General features: G+C 51.7%; 2 protein-coding genes across 2 annotated transcripts in view; one reads left to right on the top strand and one right to left on the bottom strand.

Annotated features, from left to right (window-relative positions):
- Window positions 1–14,301, top strand: part of PARP12 (poly(ADP-ribose) polymerase family member 12) — a gene marked incomplete at its 5' end in the record, with an annotated part of 51,155 nt that extends 36,854 nt beyond the window's left edge. Inside the window, 5 exon segments of the mRNA XM_014586489.1 lie at window positions 4,200–4,296; window positions 9,588–9,663; window positions 10,720–10,850; window positions 11,695–11,846; window positions 13,198–14,301. Coding sequence (XP_014441975.1) covers window positions 4,200–4,296; window positions 9,588–9,663; window positions 10,720–10,850; window positions 11,695–11,846; window positions 13,198–13,523 — 782 coding nt within the window.
- A 3,403-nt stretch (window positions 14,302–17,704) lies between these two features.
- The window catches only part of TBXAS1 (thromboxane A synthase 1), a 199,506-nt gene continuing 195,642 nt past the window's right edge, over window positions 17,705–21,568 (bottom strand). Inside the window, exons 11-13 of the mRNA XM_027770516.1 lie at window positions 19,978–20,115; window positions 19,068–19,230; window positions 17,705–17,997 (exon numbers count right to left, since the gene is read on the bottom strand). Coding sequence (XP_027626317.1) covers window positions 17,923–17,997; window positions 19,068–19,230; window positions 19,978–20,115 — 376 coding nt within the window. The 3' untranslated portion in view covers window positions 17,705–17,922. The remainder of the gene's footprint in view (window positions 17,998–19,067; window positions 19,231–19,977; window positions 20,116–21,568) is intronic.

Here is a 21,568-nt window from a genome sequence, read left to right as displayed (position 1 = left end):
CAGCAGGAAGACGGCCCTCTGCTCAGGGCAGGATGGGTACCCAGGAACAGCTCAGGCACGTTAGCTGGAGATGGTGGCTCCTCATGATGACTTGGGTTGGCCCAGAGTGCTCAGATGCTCCGTCTGTGGGTTAGGTTGACAGGTACATTCACTTAGATGCAGTTTGATAGAGAGCCTTCTTCAAGAGAGAGAAAGTGGGTAACGTCTCCTACTGAACAGGCTGCTCATGAGTGACACTGACCAGTGGGGAACTGGTTCTTGTTTTTCCCTTTACTTCCATTAGCATCAGGAACTTATTGCCTTGTTTTGGCTAGATCTTTCCCAGTTCCATCTTCAGAAGAGGCAGTTACTAGGAAATACCAATATCCACTTTTTTTTGGTTTGTTTTTAATATTTTTGCCATGGGGCTTGTACACTCACCAGAGAGATACAGAGAGAGGAAAAATGAGAAATCACCCCCCAGGGGCATGGCCACTCCACAATCCCTTCTCCATTCTCCTCTCAGGATTTTTTAAGCCACTTGGTTTGGGACTCAAACCACAGAGTCGGCTATGTGGGATGCAGTGCCTTCACCACCATTCCCCCTGCTGGCCCCTGAAGTACCCATTTTTTCAGGTGACTGAAGGAAGTAGGCTCATGTTAGTGCTTGCAATAACAAAATATTGTCACACTCACACATGTTCGCAGGGTGCTCCCCTCCTGGAACAGCTGCTCGGCTGTGTGTCCATCCAGCTCTGGCAAAGACCTGTCACCTAGGGCGGGGCACAGAACACTGCTTCACAACACACGGGTTTGTAGTAGTTCTTCCGCATGGTCGCCTTCTCCAGCATTGTCAGATCTCAGATACAGACATCTGTCCTGTCAGTGTCCATGGCGCGGCTCTGGTCAGTAAAGGCAGTGGCTTTCCCCAGCTGTGCCACTGCCTCCTGGCTGCCAAAGTCCACAGGTGCTAGTTGCTCCCAGAGCTCGGTCATCTCAGCTGTGATCTGGCCTTCCCGGAAGCTCTGCCTGGAGGTGAAGTCCCAGTGTCCCCTTTATGGAGCCTGAAGGCTCAGTCACACAGCTGAGTCCTCTCCTAGGACTTTCTTTTTAAATTTTGGTTTTGCCGTAGTTTCTCTTAAAGCCATTTCCACATGGATATATTACCTAGCTCTGCTCATTTCAAATTTTCCTGTTTCACACTTTAAACTCTGAGCCCTCTGAAGTCCATCATTTTTAAAAGATTAAGTGGGCTTTCTGTTAAACATAGCATACTGTTTTTTTGTTTTTTTTCTTTCACATTTTGTGGACATTCTGTGTGGGGGACAGCAGAATGTCAGGTGAATTTTCCTAAAACCACCTTAGCTGCCTGCTCTGTGCCAACTGGTTTTGTTCGTGGCTTCTGAGCACCAGTGAGCCATGATCTGACACACGTGAGGGGACTGCTTCTGCTGGAGAGTACTGGCCAGCTGTGATCTGATACGCACATGTGTGTGAGGGGACTGCTCCTGATGGAGAGCTTTGGACAGCCATGATCTGATACGCACATGTGTGTGAGGGGACTGCTTTTGCTGGAGAGCACTGGCCAGCTGTGATCTGACCCACACGTGTGTGATGGGACTGCTCCTGATGGAGAGCTCTGAACATCCATGATCTGACATACACATGTGTGAGGGGCTGCTCCTGATGGAGAGCTACGGACATCTGTGATCTGATTTGTACACATGTGTGAGGGGCTGCTCCTGATGGAGAGCTCTGGACATCCGTGATCTGACACATACATGTGTGAGGGACTGCTCCTCATGGAGAGCTCTGGACACCTGTGATCTGATACGCACATGTGTGAGGGACTGCTCCTCATGGAGAGCTCTGGACATCTGTGATCTGACACACACATGCGTGAGGGGCTGCTCCTGATGGAGAGCTCTGGACATCCGTGATCTGACACACATGTGTGAGGGACTGCTCCTCATGGAGATCTCAGGACAGCCGTGATCTGACACATGTGTGAGAGCTCTGGACATCTGTGATCTGACACACATGTGTGAGGGACTACTCCTGATGGAGAGCTCTGGTTAACCGTGATCTGACACGTGTGAGGGACTGCTCCTGATAGAGAGCTCTGGACACCTGTGATCTGACACACATGTGTGAGGGGCTGCTCCTGATGGAGAGCTCTGGACATCTGTGATCTGACACACATGTGTGAGGGGCTGCTCCTGATGGAAAGCTCTGGACATCCGTGATCTGACACACATGTGTGAGGGGCTGCTCCTGATGGAGAGCACCGGCCAGTGTGATCTGACACAGGGATCACGACACTGGGCACACCGAGTCACTAGTCTGCCTGCTGCTGCCTGGACTGAATGGTTCCTTCTAAATATTTGGAAGATATCAAAGCGAATCACTGAAGTGTCAGGTGCCACCTGTGTCATTTTCAACCAGGCCACATCCCTGGGGATGTAATAGATTCTTAGGATGAGGGTAGGGAAATGCACACACATGCAGTTGGAGAAGCGTGTTTACTGCAGGCCCACCCAAGCTCATTTGGGTGGGTGGGCATGATTTTTTTTGGGGGGGTAAATAACAGTGGCTACAAAACAAGTTTGAGGTGAGGTGGCTTCTCCCCTTGCAGCCCCCCTCCTAGATAAGTGTGATGAAAGCTAGTCTCAGACCAAGCTGTGCCCCACACCTTCACTAACTTTTTGTTAGGAAGTAAGTGCATTCACGCACACACATAACAGCTTGTTCCATAGGTTCAGAGGACTCAGTTCTGTCCTTGTTGAAACTCTTTGTCACCAAATATTCACTCAAGGCACATGTCAAGATTCCAGAGATGGAATTCTAGCATTGGGTTTACTGGTCTCAGACAGGCAGGACCTTCCCCGCCCATCAGGGCTCGTTTAGGGACATGGCCTGGTGCAGACTGTGCAGGGGACATTAGGGAGAAGGCTCTGCTTTACTGTGTCCACAAAGGGCCAGGAACACGTCTAGGCAGTCATGTTTCTTGAATAACTTTTACCAATGAAACCCCTTTAGAGATTCATCACAGGTGGTCAAGAAGCCAATAAAAACCCATTGTAAGTATGCTGCTGATCCAGGCATCGGTGGGCCGTCAGGGTGGGTATCAAAGGGGTTGTGGTAGCTGGCTCTGGCTGAGAACATGGGTGGACCCCCAGGAATAGTGACTGGCTGGGCTGTGGCATCAGGGCCACATACTTGGTTTGCATTCAGTTTGTGCTCAGGTACAGTGAGGTAGATTTCAGACATCTGCACTTTTTTTGGGGGGTGAGGTGGGGGAGAGGTTTTTGTCACAGGGCGCGTGTGCTTGCCAGACAGAGAGAGAAAGAGAGAAAGCGAGACATCCCCCCCCCAGGGGGGATGGCCACGCCGCACTCCCCTCTCCTCCATTCTCTTCTTGGGATCCTGGGCACACATGTAAACGTGCCCAGCGTGAGTCCAAGCCACCAGGTCCAGGATTCAAACCATGGTTGACTACATGGGAGGCCAGCGACATAGCCACTACGCCCACTGCTGGTCCCGACATCTGCACTTTTTAATATTAAATTGTCTTAGAAATGAGAATAAAATGGCTTTTGGATGCTACATGTAGAAAGTAAGACCTGGCAGGTGAAGACATGTACTCTCACTTTACAGTCCAAGAAATGGGTGTTGCCTTCGCAGTCTCAGGATGAATGTGACATTCTTGAGGATTGGGCAGCAAGAATTTTGTTTTGTAAAGATGGGATCAGTTACTTAATAGGTTGATAAATACTGCCATAGAATCCGTTTAATCAAACTCGAGAAAACAAGTCATAAGAGTAACATTATTTTATTAACTCGAAATCCCACTAACCGGAGACACGGTAATTTGGTCTCAGGCTGGGCTGGAGCTTTTTTATATCCAAGCTGGGAAAAATTGCTAAGCAAAATAATAGTTTAAACAAGATTGGAAGGAACAATTTGAAAGCACTCATGTATAATTGATACGTCAATTACTAATCATTCCCCTATTCATTAAACCCAGTCTCCTAAGGATACCTATTTTCTTTATGAATCTTTGAAATGTGTAAAACAGCTTTATTTTTAACAGACTGATTCTGGGCTTTCACATTTGGATTAGTTTTCCAACCCATTTAATTTGTGTTTGTAAACATTGCTGTCCTGTGTGTGTGTGTGTGTGTGTGTGTGCTTTTTTTCACTACATGTGTTTTTTTCAGCCTTTGTTCAGAAAAACCTGGTCTACGGCACAGTCAGAAAGGTGTGCCGCAGACCCAAGTATGTGTCTCCCCAGGATGTGAAGACCAAGCAGATCTGGTAGGTTGCCTCTGGGGAGCTGTTCTTAGCATGTATCGTGGGTCATGGTTCTGGTGCTAGTTAAAGGAACCTACCTCCTTAAAAGGGCAGTCATTGGCTTGTGTCACCAAATGCCCCAACATTCTGATGTCATTCATATTCTACTAGTTGGGAAAGTTTTTGAACCAGAGAGAGAATTAGCCTTGTGAGTAGGAGCTTTATAATACCCAATGCATTATGCCTGTTGTGATCCTCAAGCCAGGCTAGACTTGAAGCTTACTCATCAGTTTGTCTTTGCAGTGGGCCAATAGAGTCATATACATGAGTTTTTAAGCATGTTGAATTATGGGACAGTGGATGGCATGGTGGTTAAGGTGCTAGGCTCCCACATGGCTGACCACACTTTGAGTCCAGGACCTGGTGGCTTGTTTTCTCAATTTTCTTTTCTCTCTCTGTTTCTTTCTAATGAGAGCATGTGCCCTATAGCAATTAAATAATAATAATAACAACAATAAATGAAATGAAATAATAAAAAAAGAATGTTGAATTACTGATGGAATTATACCAATTAAAAAGTACACTACATACTTGACTATCACAGAATACCAAACACTGGTCCTGCAGTTGCTAGTGGGCCAACTTCATCCTCAGGGTGGGCTCCCATACCTCACAAGGTGACCAGGGGCCACAAGGTCAGCCCCTGACCTTGCGTGCGTCTAGGAGGGTGGAGGGAGACTTCCTGCAGCTGAGGGGGGAAATTCTCGACTTTTGCACTGACTAGATCCCCTTTGAACCAGTGGCGTTGTTTTCAGCTTGGGAAAGTGTGATGGGCTTGGAGCTGGGTAGAAAGGGGTTGGAATTTTCCAGACCACAAAACTGCATGGGAAGGTGGCCCGTGCCATGGACAGGAGGCATTATGAAGCCGGTATGTTGGGTTTGCCACGGCCAGTGCCAGGACTTCTGCTGGTGTGCCACTCCCCCTTCTGTTAGCCTGACGAGGCTGGCTCGTTTCTGCTTCATGGAGAACCGACAGTATCTCTGTTAGTTGTTTCAGAGTTCCCAGGTGGACTTGAGTGGTTGTATTTGTGAAGCACCGAGAGGTCATTTTGAAAACAGTATGGCACAAGCTATGGATAAAAGGCATTATCAGTACAAAAACAGCACTTGTGAGCCAGGTGTGACCAAGTCACCTCTTGGGGACCAGCCTTACTTTTTCCTCTTTTTCATTAAAATGTATTTTTGACTTTGTGTAAAAATATTTACATGATGTTACTACTACCTGGTTCCTCCTGTGGAGACCCATTTTCATGAAGTCTGATTTCTCTTTCGTATCTTTCTCTTAGCAAAAATAAGCAAATGCATCTACCTATTTATACACATAAATGTATTTTTTTATTTCCATGTTTTTTACACTAAAGGTAATGTGATACACACACACACACACACATACATACATACGCACTGTTCTGAACCTTTTTTTTTTTTTCCACCTAAAACTAGGTCCCGGCCCGATTGCAGTGGCACAAGCCATTGGGTGCTGCAGTGCAAAGCTGGTGCCACATGAGAGACTTGGGTTTAGCTCCTGGGCCTGGGTACAGTAGCATGTGTCTGTAGTCCTTGCTAACTGAGAGGCAGGGGCTGGAGGATTGTAGCAGTGAGACCCTGTCAAAAAAACTGGGTCGGTTTCCATCTGTATACACTCTCATTAAAAAAAAAAAAAAAATCCCAGGCCAGCTGGTGGCATGGTGGTTAAGGTGGCTGAATCCTACATAGCTGATTGCACAGTTCGAGTCCTGGATCCAGCAGTTTTACAAAGCATGCCAGGCACATATGTGTGCATGTGTGCCCAAAATCCTAACAGGAGAATGGAGTAGGAAAGGTTGCAGTGTTCCCTCCTACCCCCCAAGGGAGTGATTTCTCATTTTCCCTCTCTGTTTCTCTCTGGTGAGCATACATGCCCTAGGGCAAAAAAAAATTTAAAAAAAAAGAGAGAAAATAATTTTTTTTTTTATGATTTCTTCTATGAGAGAGAGAAAGTACTCTCAACAGGATCTGGACATCATGCTCAACCCCAGCCTCAGCTAGCCCCAGATCTTGGGTGTGCATCTGTGTGGCATATTCAGGGTGGTCTCCAGACATGAGGTTAGCACCTTCTCACATAGTCAGCCTTGCCCAATGTCACCTTTACCACTTCGCCCTCTCCAGCCCTGTACTGTGTGTCCTTTCTGGGACTGGATCTCTTTTTTCATTGTTCCAGTTTAGTTTTCAAGGAGCCAGAAGTAGACACCAGATGTAAGAAACAAAAGTGATTATTTTGGTCAAACTCAGACTAAGATAAGAGGGATCCAGGGTCTCTTCACTGTTACATAGAGTGTTATGCACTTGGAGCAGGTGACACACACGACTGCTTCTTCTGACCTGTGTGACAGCAGCTGGTTGTCACTAACTCCAAGAACAAGCCTGTTGACCCTCCATGTCCAACTGAGATTCTGAGGGTGGTCACTTTCAGACACAACTTCTCTTTTTACATAGTAGGGTCACAAAATACGATGTCCCTAATTCCGAAGTTGTAATGTAGGACTGGCCTTTAATGTAACATTTGAAACAGTATTTATTGGGTCATCTGAAAACTTATGACTTGTTTTTGCATAGAAAAACAGAACTATGTCATGACTTTTCCGACAACCCAATAAATAAGGGGCTTCAAGAAGTTCACGGAAATTGAGCTTCTGTTTGTCTTGGAGTTCTGCACCTTACTGTGCCATGACTGCATGGGCATTGTTTTGTTCATCCTGCTTGAGAGTCTTCAGGCTTCCCAAACTGGGTCAGTGTCTCCCCAGTTCTCTTTGACAGTGGGCCCCACCCTGACCTCTTGCTTCAGATGAGAGTGCAGCAAGTCCCCCTCACCCTGTTCTCCGTGTCTCAGTTCTTCCTCGCATTTCTTACCGCCTTGCCGCTCTGCACCATGTTCTGGATCATTCACTTTACATGTCTTTGAGCTCACTACTTCTCTCCAGTGGCCTCACTGCTGTTCAGCCTGTCCATTGAACTTTTACTGTCAAGGGTTTTATTTCTAGAAGTTGTACTTGGTTCTATCTCATATCCTCTTTATTTTTGTTGTTATTTGTTTTTTAGTAGTTTTATGTTCTTCACATATGCTTTTTATTTTAATTATTGATTTAATTTTATTTATTGTTATTATTAAAAAAATTTTTTTTTGGCTATAGATTAAATGTGCTCACCAAAGAGAGTGAGAAAGCAAGCTACCAGGTCCAGGACTTGAATTATGATTGGCAATGTAGGAGTCCAGCACCTTAACTTCCATGTCATCTGCTTGTCCCCCTTACATATGCTTTTTTTCTTTTAAAGAATTTTTATATAATTTTATTATTCAATTTGGTCAGACAGAGTGTGTGTGTGTGTGAGAGAGAGAGAGAGGGAGGGTGAATGAGAAAACAAGCCACCAAGTCCAGGATTCAAACCTTAGTTGGCCATGTGGGAATCCAGCAACCCAACCACCATGCCACCTGTCAGCCCCCTTGCCCCCCTGTACAATTTTTTTTAAAGTTTTTTTTTTTTTTTTCTTTAAACATAGGAATAGGCTGGCCCTGTGACCAGTGGTTAAGACAGTTGGATACCATATGATCAACTCCGCAGTTTGAATCCAGCCCTGGTGGCTTGAAAAACATACCAAGAGTGTGTGTGTGTGTGTGTGTGTGTGTGTATGTCTATGTCTCAAAACCTGATGGAGTGGAGAATGGATTGCAGTGTGACCCCACCCCATTGGGGGTGCTTTTTCCCTTTTTCTTCCTTTGTCTCTGCCTTGGGTAAGCTCATATGCCTTCTGGCAATTAAAAAAAATAGGAAGAACAACTTTTTTATAATATAATTTCAGCATTTTAAGTCTCTCTTAGACTGTTTCTTGCTAATTCTTGCTGATTGGATCGTGCTTAGTTATTTTTAAGCTCTTTTTTTTTTCCTACGAAAGTTACTTGTGGGAGTTCTGTCAGTTCATTGAACACATGAGGTTAGTGTCTCATGCCAGCAGGAACAGAAGATGGGGAGAACAGTGCATTCTAAGACTTTCTAGAAACGATTTGAAATTTTGGTTTCACAGTCTTTGTTCCTAACCCGCTTGGACCAGATGTCTTTTAGAACTGCTTTTATTTAATTACTTTTATTTTTAGAATGATAATGTGGTGCACCTAGTAGGTGACACTCTGTAACTGAGCACGTTCCTGTTTCTGCAGTGAAGACTGTGCATAGTGACCTGACCAAAGATACATGCAGGCTGCCTCCTGGTTCAGGTCACCTTTCTACTGCCAAATGAGTTCTGATGTCAGTTTTATAGTATTTAAAAATGTTTTTTGTGTTGGGACCAGCAGTTAGCGTAATGGCTATGTCGCTGGACTCCCACGTAGTCGACCGCGGTTCGAGTCCCGGACCCGGTGACTTAAAACTCACTCTGGGCGCGTGTGCGTGCGTGCCCAAGATCCTAAGAGGAGAATGGAGGAGAAGGGATTGCGGCGTGACCATCCCTCCTGGGGGGTGATTTCCTGCTTTCTGTCTCTCCGTCTCTCTCTGTCTGTCTGGCGAGCACACGCGCCCTATAGCAAGAAAAAAAAAAAAAGCCTCTCCAAAAAAAAATGTTTTTGTGTGTCAATTACACTTCATTGAGGCTATTTACTTTATTTTATATATTTTTAAAGTCTTGAGTGCTCTTTGAATTTTCAGACCTTGGCTAAAGGAGTGTGATCCTATGTGCTGGTTTTGTGCGGTATTTGTGCGGTAGCTGGGCCACACGTCAGAATGGGTCTCACGACCAGTTGTTTCGGGTTTGGCTATATCAGGCAGAGATGAAGATGCCCTCACGTTGGAGTATAGTGTTTGTGAGCCTCTTGCCCTTTGTCTGTTTTTGCTTTTAGTTTTTTTGCCATAGGGTGTGTGTGTGTGTGTGTGCGCGTGCGCATCACAGAGACAGAGAAAAGGAAAGTGAGAAGTCACCTCACAGTGGGGATGGCCACACTGCAGTCCTCTTTTCTCCAGTCTTCCCTTGGAATTTTGGGTATGCACACACAGGCTCTCGGCATGATTTTCAAGCTACCAGGTCCAGGGTTCGAACCACAGTCGGCCATGTGGAAGCCCAGTGCTTTACCCACTATGTCACCTGCTGGCCCCATCTTCTGGAAGCTTTTTAGAATGTGCTATGCTGAGACACGGGACCTGTGATCTGGAGAGCGGAGAGCACCAGGATAGATGTGCTTCTGTCCAAGAATGAAACGTCTGTGTGGGCATCTGCTTATATTTTGCAGTGGTGTCAAGTTTCAAGGCCCAAAGAGCATTCCAGACTATTGGGACCCCTCCGCCCTGCCGGACCCAGGGTTTAAGGTAAGGGACTCATGCTGCTGGGGCTGGGCAAGATGTTCTATAGGGACAGCGATGTGTGACTATTGTGGCTGCTTCCTTGATCACCAAAGAAACCATAAGGTTCTGCAGGGCTTGTTGGGGGATGGAAGGCAGAGGTGTATGTGGGTTGTGTGCGTTTTTTGTTTTCTGTTTTCTGGTAAGTCTTAGGGGTTTTAAGGCAAATGATTACTCAGGAGACGGCAGTGGCCCAGAGGAGAGTGGACATGTCATGAAGAGAGGATGAGAAGCTGTGAAATTTGTTAGAAAGGGTAGAAATCCAGGATCTCACAGGCTGGATTAGCCACTAAATATCCATTTTACTAAGCAAGAAAAGGAAAAGAAGCCAGGAGAGAACTAGAGTGTGCTGAGGGCCGTTAGGAAGGGGGTTGCTGTTGGGAGGCACCAGATACTAGAAGGCAGGAAGACAGCCAGCTGACCATCGGGCCCATAGGGCCCATAGGGCCCATAGGGCCAGGAGCTGGGCTGAGTATACCAGACTTCAGACTCAGGACTGACATCGCCTTGCCCGTGTGGCCACCTGCCTGACATCAGTGCTGGCCTCCTGCCAAGCCGTGCAAATGCAAGCATAGCACAGTAGCCCCAGTCCTAGGCGCGGGCGGGGTATCTCATTGAGCTCATGCGAGACACCAACAGTGTAGGCAGGCACTGGGTGGGAGGAGCTCAGACACATCGCCACCAGCCCTGGTCTTGTGGACCACGCTGTCTAGCCCGTGTCTTTGGCCTCTGTGAGGTATAGACAATGGCAGGGCATCCCCAGGACACCCCGGATGGGTGGCTGAAGCCTTGTGTGTCTGCCCTTTGGGCTGCTCTCTAGTAAACATGAAGGAACTGAATATTTTGTGACCATCCTGTCCTGGTGAGACCGCATCCATCTTGGGGCAGGGGGCGTTGTCACCACCCTCTGGGCTTTCTTGCTCCTACAATTCTAGCATTTGCAAGTGGCCTTCTGGGGGGGGGGGGGGTTGGTCTGTCTTCCTCACTTTGGTGGTAACACGTTGAACATGTTGGTCCCTGCAGAAGATTGCCCTCAGCTCCTCTTCCGCGGAGTATCAGAAGGTCAGCACCCTCTTCCACCTCACGCTGCCCTACTACCACATTCAGAAGGTCGAGAGAGTCCAGAACTTGGCCCTTTGGGAAGTCTACCAGTGGTACGTCAGGCTGGCTTCTGCTGGGCTGCTGGCTCTGTCCCCTGTCCCCACTGACTGCTACCACCCACACCCCCAGCCTCCAGGAACATCAGAGAAGTAGCCACTACCCACCCGCTGCTGGTGCATGCCGGGAGTGGCATCCCTGTCTCCTGCTTCCTTATCCCAGTGGCTGTGTAGTGGTATGTCCCTCTAGAGATGAGGGACCCAGACTCCCAGGTTTTAGGCCCCATTCCTATTTGTGACTAGCAACAAAGCCAGCTCTCACACTTGTCCTTTCCGCCTCCCTGTGATGGACAGGATGGGACAATCGCCCCACACCCCCCTCAGCCTGAGCACAGCCCTTTGTCTGGGAGCTCACTTCTGAGCATGAGGACTAGCATGTTCTGGGCACCCAGCCATGTGTCCACGTGGGGAGGAAAGCCACAGAGGTTGTCACGGCAGCCTAGTCCTGCTGATCAGGCCCCGTAGGGCTGGGGTGGTGTCGCCCGTTCCCATGCACCATGATGAAGTCAGGCAGGGCAGAAGAGGGCCCTGACCAGTAGTCCTGCACTGCTCTCTGGCTCCCAGCTCCTGGGTTCATCTCTGCTCAGGAGTGAGGCAGGGAAGAATCGTGCCGATTCCCAAGGGCCAGCAGCTCTGGAGACCCAGGAGTCGCTGTAGGCCCGAGTTGCTGAGACGAGGGTCCCCCTCCACTTTTATCCTGGTCCTGCACTACTCCTCCTCCCCATCCCTGCCTGTGGCTGGGGGGGTCTCAGGACACTGCTGCTATCGTGGCAGGATGTGCTTTCTCGGGCTGGGCAGGCTATATCTGGCGGCCCCAACACGTGTTCTTCCACGATTCCAGGCAAAAGGGGCAGATGCAGAAGCAAAACGGGGGAAAGGAGGTGGATGAGCGACAACTGTTCCACGGCACCAGCGCCAGCTTCGTGGACGCCATCTGCCAGCAGAACTTCGACTGGCGGGTCTGCGGCCTTCATGGCACCTCCTACGGCAAGGGTAAGGGGCGGCCTGGCCACCAGTGGACCTGTGTGGCCTCACCCTGGCTGGCATCCCTTTAAAGCAGATGGACAGAGTGTGAGGGGTCAGCCTAGGTGAGGCGCTCTGAAGCTGTGGACAGTGGCTGGGCCCGGGGGGTACCCCACCAGCCTATGCTCACTCCTCCACATGGAGCCAGGCAGCCAGCCTGGCTGGGGTGTGGCCCTCCAAGAGGTGAGCTTGGAGAGTGGAGGCCCTGCGAGGTAGTGGCAGCTGGGACAGGGGAAGGGATGCCTTCTCAGCTGTGATAAGTCCTCAGACTGCGTCTTCAAGATTTCCTTGGGCTAGAACTGAAAACCTCAGGTGCCCTTACAGATGCGTGCATTCTGGCTGTCAAAGGGAGAGTTGTCTTGTCTCTAAACTTCACTTGGAAATCATTTCAGACTCACAGGAAAGGTGCAAGCATAATACAAAACACAAGTCCTGCATAAATTTACCTGTACTCAGTCTTAATGCTTTGCCACTTGGTTTGATCACTGCTCTATTTTTTCTGAACCACGTGTAAGTTGCAGCACACACCATGCCCTCACCCTTGACCTCTTCCTGAGAACAAGACTCATAACCTCACTGTGGCTGCCAGATCCAGGAGATTTAAGCTGCAGCCCACATTCCAGTTTTGACAGTTTTCTGTCACTTGGTCTGGCATGGTGATGACCATGGGGCAAGGACGAGAGGCCATAACTTCCAGCTCAGCCTGTAGGACAATGTTCCTATTTCTGTACCCTGGGCCACTGGTGTCCACAGAGCCATTGTGTGTACTTCAAAAGGCTGAGTGAGGGACCAGCAGTTGGCGTAATGGCTTTGTCACTGGACTCCCACGTAGTCGACCGCAGTTTGAGTCCTGGACCCAGTGGCTTAAACTCATGCCGAGCGTGTTTGCATGCATGCCCAAGATCCCTAGAGGAGAATAGAGGAGAAGGGATTGCAGCATGGCCATCCTCCCGGGGGTGACTTTTCATTCTCTCTGTCTCTCTCCGTCTTTCTGGCAAGTGCACACACCCTATAACAAAAACCTCTCCAACAACAACAACAAAAGACTGTTCCCCACTTTATAGCTAAGGAAACAGGCACAGGGTCAAGTAGCAATGTGCCCAGAGACCTTGAGGTTTTGAGTGAGGAATCTGGAACTTTAAGAGTTTTCTGACTTGCTGCTCTGCTAGTCTGCCGTGGATGTGCGCCCCTTCATGAGAAGGGGAGCAGAGGCTGCTGGCATTGCTCTGCCAGGCCACTGTCTCCCAGGGCTGAACATGTCCCCCTTTCTGGCCATGGGCGTATCCTCCCAGCACCCTGCTAAGCCCGTGTGTCCTTTCAGGGAGCTACTTCGCACGAGATGCTGCATATTCGCACCACTACAGCAAGTCCGACACGCAGTCCCACACCATGTTCCTGGCCCGGGTGCTGGTGGGCGAGTTCGTCAGGGGCAGCTCCTCCTTCGTCCGCCCCCCGGCCAAGGTGGGGCAGAGCAACACTTTCTACGACAGCTGTGTGAACAGCATGTCTGACCCCTCCATCTTCGTGATCTTTGAGAAGCACCAGGTGTACCCGGAGTACCTCATCCAGTACAGCTCCTCTGCCCACCCGCAGGCTGGGACCTCCCTCCTCATGGCCCTGGGCTCCCTGTTCAGCGGCCGGCAGTGAGTGCTGCTGCCTGGCCAGGGTTTGTGGGCGTCAGACTGAGCTTCCCAGAGGTCGCTGGTTGGGATTGTTCTTCCTTTACGAAATACTTTCAATGAACTGTTCAACGTTGACTTCATAGTGAAGGTGCATTCTTAACCTCTTGCCAATAATGGTTTTTGCTTTTAAGTCACTTTTGGGCTCGCCAGTGGAATAACCAGTAGTGATTGTAGGTGAGCCCATTTTTGCTTTTTAATAATGTTAAAGTTTTATTTTTTACTCTCTTTTTTGACTTTGCTGCTCGCTGGCACCAGGTACAGTTTCTAGACACAATTTTATGGATTTGTTTTAAATTTTAAGAATTTGTCTCTACAGTGGTTCAGTTTTCAGGGTCTTATGGCTTCTGCCTTCCTTTGGATCAGAATGATACAGTAGCCACTGCGGAGGAGGACCTAGGGCGAGCCAGGCCCCGCGGTCACGCCTTTCTCTGGGGCTCTGGCCCCACTTGGCCTGAGTTCTGGTGTTCACTGGCCCACTTCATACTGTCAGAGTCACTGAGTCTCCATCAGTGTCCCCTTGTCCTGGTGGGGGTCAGCTGTCCCTCAGAAGCATGTCTCCCTGGGCAGGTGACGTGGCTGAGTGGTCCCCCTGAAGACCCTGGCCTTAGCCCATGTGTAACCCATTCACTTCTGAGCACACTGGACACCTTCCAGGTGTGGGTTTTATCAAATGCTTGTGAGATTGAGTGCCTGTGCTGCAATTGTCACCAAAGAGTATAGAAATAAAAAAAAATTTTATCTGAAACAAAGACTGAAGCACGTCCTTCAACGTCTGTTTATAGAGAGCACTGATATCGGGCAGTCTTCTGGCTGACGGGCTGCCTCTATCCATGCTGCTGTAACAGCACCACAGGCTGGAGGCCTTATAGACAACAGCTGGGGATTGCTCCCAGTTCGGGAGGCTGCAATTCCAGATTGGTACATTCAGGGTCGGGAGCGCCCGTTCCTCAGATGGCCGTCTTCTCACTGTAACTTTATATTGGGGGAAGGCGTGCTGCTTTATAAAGGCACTAGTCCCAGTCAGGAGGGGTCCACCCCACCCCGCCTCCAAACACTGTCTTGATAGGGAGGATTTCTGTGTATGAATCTGGAGGGGACATAAGCATTCAGATCACAGCAGGGATGTAGGAGCCGACATCACTGGCCTCGGTCCAGCTGTGTGGCTTCATCATGAACCCATGATGCTAAAGGTTCAGGGTCTCTTGTTGGCCAGAGCCCCCTTCCCATCCCTGGGGAGGAGCCTTAGCAATGTGGTCATGTGATCACATGTTCTAGTAAAATCTGTGAAAAATACTGATTTATATTTGGTCTCTCCTCCCCAACTCACGTATAAGTCTTGGGCTCCACAAAACTTGGGCTCAGCCTGGAGCAGTGTGCTGTAGGCACAGAGGTGGTACTGTGTGCTTGTGAGCCAGGGCAGCCTCCCTCCTGGCCTTGGCGGGTCCTGGCCCGGATGGCAAAGGGCGGGGTCCATGTGGCGCCCGAGCACCCAACAGCCTTGGCTGCACCCGTGGCCCCGGTTCAGGTGCCTTGCTTCCACTCATCTCGCCTGTTCCCCAGCCCTCCTTACAGGTGTCCCTGCCCTGACTGACACCTCCACTCCAGCTGGTGTGTTCATGAAGAGCCTGCCAGGTGCTGGGCACCGAGACCAGGCATCCGCAGTGTCCAGATCCAAGGCTATTTCACTAGTTCTAACATCTTTGGAAACCTTACCCAGGCAAGTGTAGGCGAGCCAGAGGAGGCCCAAGTTAAATGACCAGGAAAATGGAGATGCACCCACGTGACTTCCCCCTAACTCCCATGGGGCCAGTCATGTGGGGGGTTATTCTGCAACCCCCCCAAAATATTCCCCATAGCCTCCCATATCCTGAAATGTCATTTGTTGCTTTTTAACTGTCACTGGTCCCGTTATGGTGCAGTTGAGGAGTAGGGGGTCCAAACTTTAGACCTGATGCTTGCCTGTTCCAGTGCTGAGTGTAGATGAACCGATGCAACCACCAGGAGCTGGAGTGGAATGGCTGCAGGAACGTATTTCATTCAGGAGTGCGCGTGGGGAGAGTGGCCGGCAGAATCAGGTGGGAGGTGATGGATTGTTCCAGAAAAGTAAGGTGCAGAGACTATAGGCTAGGCCCCTGGATCTGGGCAGCTTGGAGGAGGCAAGTTAGGAAGATCACCTGCCTGGACCGCAGTGCTAAGCGTGAAGAGATCTAGCAGCAGGCTGCTGGGGGGTGGGGGAGGCTGTGTCATGGTGGGCATGGGAAGGGTGGGCATTAGGCGGGAGGGAAGCAGGATGGCTGTACCCCTCAGGATGCTTGGTGTAGAGGGAACAGGGTCCAGGGCAGGTTGTGTGTGCCTATGCACATGTGTGTGTGTGTGCTTGGCCAGAAGTGAGGCCCGGGTGGGAGGCAGTGCCAGTCTTGATGCAGCCAGTACAGCCATTCCCTGCCCGGGACACTGGGCGAGAACAGCAGGATTTAAGCAGAGCTAGGCCAGGTGAGCGTACATGGTCTAGATGCAGCACGTTAGAGAGCCTCCACCACTGGGGCTGAAGACAGTGACCCCTGTTGGGAAGGCCCTGGAAAGCCTGATGGAGCTGATGGGCTGGGGTGTGGGGCCAGGGTCCCCAGGGAAGGCTCAGGTTTGGGGGGGCCTTGCTCTAAGCAGGGAGCTGAGTGTGCGGGTGGGCCCATCTGCAGGTGAGGTTCACAGGGGCCGTAGGGAGGTGAGGTCAGGCTGAGGGAGAAGGGCAGGTGATGGTGGCAGGGGGTAGAGAGGACATGTGACAGGCTTGCCAGAACCCCTAGAGGACGGGCAGTCCAGGCAGTTGTGGCCCATGGGGCTGAGACGGTCCTGGGAGTGAGGCCGCCCTGCCCCATCTGGGGAAGCCAGAGAGTGAGAGAGGTGGGGGCAGACTTAAGAGACAATAAGAGGGAAAGTGAAAAACGACCCCCCAGGGGATGGCTGTGCAGTAATCCCTTCTCCATTCTCCTTCGGGATTTTGGGGAAGCAGAGGGGGCTCTGGGCTGGGAGAGGCCGCTGGTGCTGCAGTCCATACAGAAATTGCTGCCGGCTCTTCCAGAATGCCCGAGATCTCCAAAGGTGGCTCGTCGGCACGTAGATACCACTAAGGGCCCCAGAGTGCACCGTCATCTCCACGACGTTCCACCCCGCGAAGCCTGTCAGGCGTCATAGAGGAGGAAGGGGGTCTTCACTGTGGGTCAGCCTCCCCGTCATTCAGATGAGGAAACCGAGGCATGCGGAGCTGAGAAGGCCAGCAGCCACGACGTGCTGGCGCAGAGCCAGGGTGAGCGCAGTGCTGAGGCTCCCGCAGACAGCTTAGCTGCACAGTGAGATACTTACTGACTTCAAAACTGCGTGTGAACAAATGGAATCAGACTATGAACTTCAGTGTAAAACCTGTCTGCATCCACGGTTTATTCATCATACGCATTTCCATGAACTTGGTGAAGACACCTTCATAGTTTGGTTCTTTAATCAAACTTAAGGAAAGGTGTGATTCTCTTTAAGATAAAAAGTACATTTCGGCGTATGTTTTTCTTTTCTTTTTAAGGTTTTTGTCACAGGGCATGCGAACTCACTGCAGAGAGAGAGACAATAAGGGAAAGCGAAAAATGACCCCCCAGGGGATGGCCGTGCAGTAATCCCTTCTCCATTCTCCTTCGGGATTTTGGGCACACACGCACATGTACCTAGTGTGATTTTTTTTAAGCCACCAGGTCTGGAGCTTGAACTGTGGTCAGCCATGTGGGAGTCCAGAGCCTTAACCATCCTGCCACCTGCCGCCCCCACCTACATCATTTTTCTACAGACACTTTAATGTAGGAATAACTACCCAACCGAGAAAAGCCAAAGTGTGATAAAGCCTGCGACCACTGCTGCGTTTGCGTGTCTGATGAATGGCATTCTCCTGACCCCCCAGTGCTTGAGATGCCGAAGAAGCCACAAGCTGGTGGCATTGGATCGGGCCCACCTGAGTGTCCTCGCGTCCCCTGCACCACAGATTCCTTTTAGCCTGAGGCTAGACTTCCTTTAAACCTCCATATCCTCCGTGATTTCATCAAAACCACACTTCTGCTATGTTAGCAACCCCTCACTTGGAGCAGTGGTTCAAAGCCGGCTACAGGATTGAAACCGAGTGCCACACGTTTATTGAACGTTTAGAAAATGTGACGTAAATAACTGCCGTCAAGCTTGCATGCCAGACACCCTGCCCATCGCTCCAGCCATCATTTCCGGAGCGTCTCAGTTTCCATAGGGGGCTCTCCTTGGATTCGAGGATGCCCTCGTAACTCTGACTTGTAGGGATGGTAGCTACAGTCGCCGTCCCTCCTGGTGGCCCTCTGTCAGCGAGACACGATCTTGATATAGACACCGTTTTTGGGACTCAGAGCAGATTTGGATTCTAGCAGCAGCGGTACCTAAAATAGCGGAAATTGAAGCATTTGTCTGAGTTAACCATATTAAGGGGAGGCCCCCTCAGAACTGGGCCTGAAGGTTGTAGCAATTTGTGGGCCAAGGGTTAGCCAGGCTGGGGTGAGCAGAGGAGCCACCCCCACTGGACTGGGTTCCCTGAAAGCCCCCGCAGCTGCCCTCGCCTGGGCTGGTGCTGGGGCCAGCAGCACACTCCCCACACTGACACCCTGTCATGGGTGCCCCCTAACTCAGGTGCTTAGATTTGGTGGTAAGATATTAAGAGGAAACTTAATACAGTCATCAACTTGATGGTTTGGGCCTTGAGGAGTGATGGTGACCAGGGTGGGCCCCTGGGACTGACTGGGTGGGTGATAGGAGCGTGAGGACTCTCAGGCTCGGGCAGGGCCGCTGCTGCAGTTGGGGGCTCTGGCACAGAGAACTGGGGTCCCCCCATCCCTGGAGTAGCAAGGCCTCACCTGAGTCTCAGGGCAGGCTTGAAACCGAAACTGGCATAGGATGTGGAACAGCGTCAGCTTGACTTCCAGCAGCCCCAGTCGCACCCCCATGCAGCTCCGGGGACCCGCCCCAAAGGGCAGGGACGTGAAGGGGCGTTGCCGCCGCTGGGCCTCGGCCGTGAACCTGGAGGTCGGGGGATCAGGGTCGGCCTGGGATACCCACTCCCTTTCCGGCCCCTCTGAAGCTCCCCTTCATTGGAGACCATGCTTCTCTACATAGGGGGCCAGCCCACCAAGGCCTAGGGAATCCTGTTTTCTCCTGAGTCCCCAAGGCTCTGGGAGCTGGTGGCCACTGACCCCTAAGGCACTCTGAATGCCAAGGTTCGCCCGGGAGGTCTGCAATGCCTCCCCCTCTTGGGAGGGGAGTGTGTGGGAAGTGAGTGGCGGGCTTGCCCATGCCCACAGTAGGGTGTGACACCCCAGTGGCTAGCCCAAACCTGGGGCTTGACCTTCATAGCCCTCACCTGGGCCTGTGACTCCACCTTCCCGTCAGCTGGAGGGTGACTCAGGCTTCCCCAGCAGAAAGCCTGGACCCCATCCCTGGAGTAGCAAGGCCTCACCTGAGTCTCAGGGCAGGCTTGAAACCGAAACTGGCATAGGATGTGGAACAGCGTCAGCTTGACTTCCAGCAGCCCCAGTCGCACCCCCATGCAGCTCCGGGGACCCGCCCCAAAGGGCAGGTACGTGAAGGGGCGTTGCCGCCGCTGGGCCTCGGCCGTGAACCTGGAGGTCGGGTGATCAGGGTCGGCCTGGGATACCCACTCCCTTTCCGGCCCCTCTGAAGCTCCCCTTCATTGGAGACCATGCTTCTCTACATAGGGGGCCAGCCCACCAAGGCCTAGGGAATCCTGTTTTCTCCTGAGTCCCCAAGGCTCTGGGAGCTGGTGGCCACTGACCCCTAAGGCACTCTGAATGCCAAGGTTCGCCCGGGAGGTCTGCAATGCCTCCCCCTCTTGGGAGGGGAGTGTGTGGGAAGTGAGTGGCGGGCTTGCCCATGCCCACAGTAGGGTGTGACACCCCAGTGGCTAGCCCAAACCTGGGGCTTGACCTTCATAGCCCTCACCTGGGCCTGTGACTCCACCTTCCCGTCAGCTGGAGGGTGACTCAGGCTTCCCCAGCAGAAAGCCTGGACGCCTTGGCCACCTCACTGCCCTGATCCCCCCACCCCAATACACACACCTGAACCTGGCCTGCCAGTTTGCCTGTGGTCGCTGGGCCACACTGCTGCTGCCACCCTGCCTACGCTTGCTCTGCTGGCCAAGCACGGGACACTTGAACCACTGGAATTACAGTGTTGGATGGCTGGAGGGCCTTCCAGGATTGCTGAGTTGGCCACCAAGTAGTGGCGTTGGCCGTGTGCGTTCTGTGACGGTGCAGCTCAGCTACAACCACTGTTTGGTCATAGCCGGCCCACTTCTGCTGAGCTGCTCAAGCTCCATACCCTGGGGCCCATGGACCAGGGGCTCTCACCTTTCGGGGTCAAAGGTCTCTGGGTGTGGCCAATGCTCAGGGTCATGATGCAGGGCTCCCACGGCCATCTCCAGCACAGCACCTGCGGGGATGCGTTGCCCCAGCACCTCACAGTCCCGTGCTGCCTCCCGCGTAAACCTGTAGACGCAGGACACAGAGCAGAGACAAGGTGGGGATTTTGTGCACATTCCAAGCAAGCAGGGTCTGAGGCTGCACAGGGTCACAGGGCCGTGCGGCTAGGCACGCTGTGTGGCACGAGTCCTCTTCCCAGATGACCCAGGTGACAGAGCAAGTGCCCCGCCCCACTGACACTGCTGGGAGCCTGCCATCTCCAGGCTCTTCAGAGCACTTGGTGCCTAGGAGGCTGTGCCACCCTTTCTTCTTCCATCTGTCGAGCCCTGATGAAGCACCTGGTAAGGCCTTATTTTAGGGGGGCTTGGAGGGCTACGTGTGCCCACTCTCTTCTCATTCACGGTCAAGCCTCTTTAAAGTGCCCTCGCTCACCCTCTGCTTCCTCTGCTGTTTCACTGTCCAGCTGACTGTCAGGCTCTGTCCCCTCCCGCCCACGGACAGCCCACATGCCAAGATCACCGAAGACCATGTCAGGCACATCTGAAGGACACTCAGTCCTTGGCTTACCTGGTCCTCCGGCCACTGCGCGCCTTGCTCTTACTCTTTGGTTTTGGTTTGAACTTGCATTTGGACATCATCTGAGCTTACGGGAGCGGAGTAACAATAGTACGGGGGTCCGCGAGGCCTTCACCCACTTTCGCCCTGTGGCGTCTGGTCAGGCTGGCTTTACCATTCCTCCCTGCCTCCTCTCACACGCCATCCCTGCCCCTGATTCTTAATGACCTTCTTCGCTGAGCTTTTCTGCCTGCATCGCTGGGCTCCTTCCCACTTGGCAGGCTCTTCCGCATCCGCGGCCTCGGTCCTGCTGTTTCCCGGCGATTTAATCCGCTGTGTCTGAGCCTGACCTACCCCGTGCCCTGACCTACTTCTAACCAGGTCTGGCTCTCCCCGGGCTGTTCCCCGGGCTCCTCAGTCAGCCTGAACAAAATGGCTCTCAGACCCCCTCCTCTCCTCCTGTTTTCATTTGGGCTGGAGCAAGCCAGAAATCCGAAGTAGGGCTGGATCCCCCAACCCCCGCCACGTCCCTCTGCAGCTCTGTCACTGGTCTCACGGCTGGTCTCATCCCGCTGGCCTTACTGCCACCTCCCGCATTGAGATTCTCGTCTTTTCGTGACCTCTTTTCCAAGTCAGTCTTCCCCTGGCAACCAGAGTGGTCTCGCTAACATGCAGCTTTTGCCAGCTTCTTCCAGAGGAGGGCCAGTGGGGAGAGGGCACTCTGCCAGGTGCCCGAGGCCGTGCAGCGGGAGCGGAGGCCAAGTCAAGGTCAGAGGCTGGTGAAGCTGTAACTGAAGTCAAGAGCCATAAATGGGAGAAGGAAGCCAGAGATCAAGGCCCGGAAGGTGGAGCCATTCAGGATGACAGTGAGCGGAGCTTCGGACCAGCATCGGGGGTAAGGCCACGAGCGGGTCAGGGGAGTTGGGAGCCTTTGTTCCTCTCTCTCTTTTTTTTTTTTTTTTTT

This window comes from Tupaia chinensis, unplaced genomic scaffold (assembly GCF_000334495.1).
Source record: "Tupaia chinensis unplaced genomic scaffold, TupChi_1.0 Scaffold000140_1, whole genome shotgun sequence".
Classification (NCBI taxonomy): domain Eukaryota; kingdom Metazoa; phylum Chordata; class Mammalia; order Scandentia; family Tupaiidae; genus Tupaia; species Tupaia belangeri.
The sequence above is the reverse complement of the archived record's forward strand: the minus strand, read 5'-3'. Positions and strand labels throughout refer to the sequence as shown.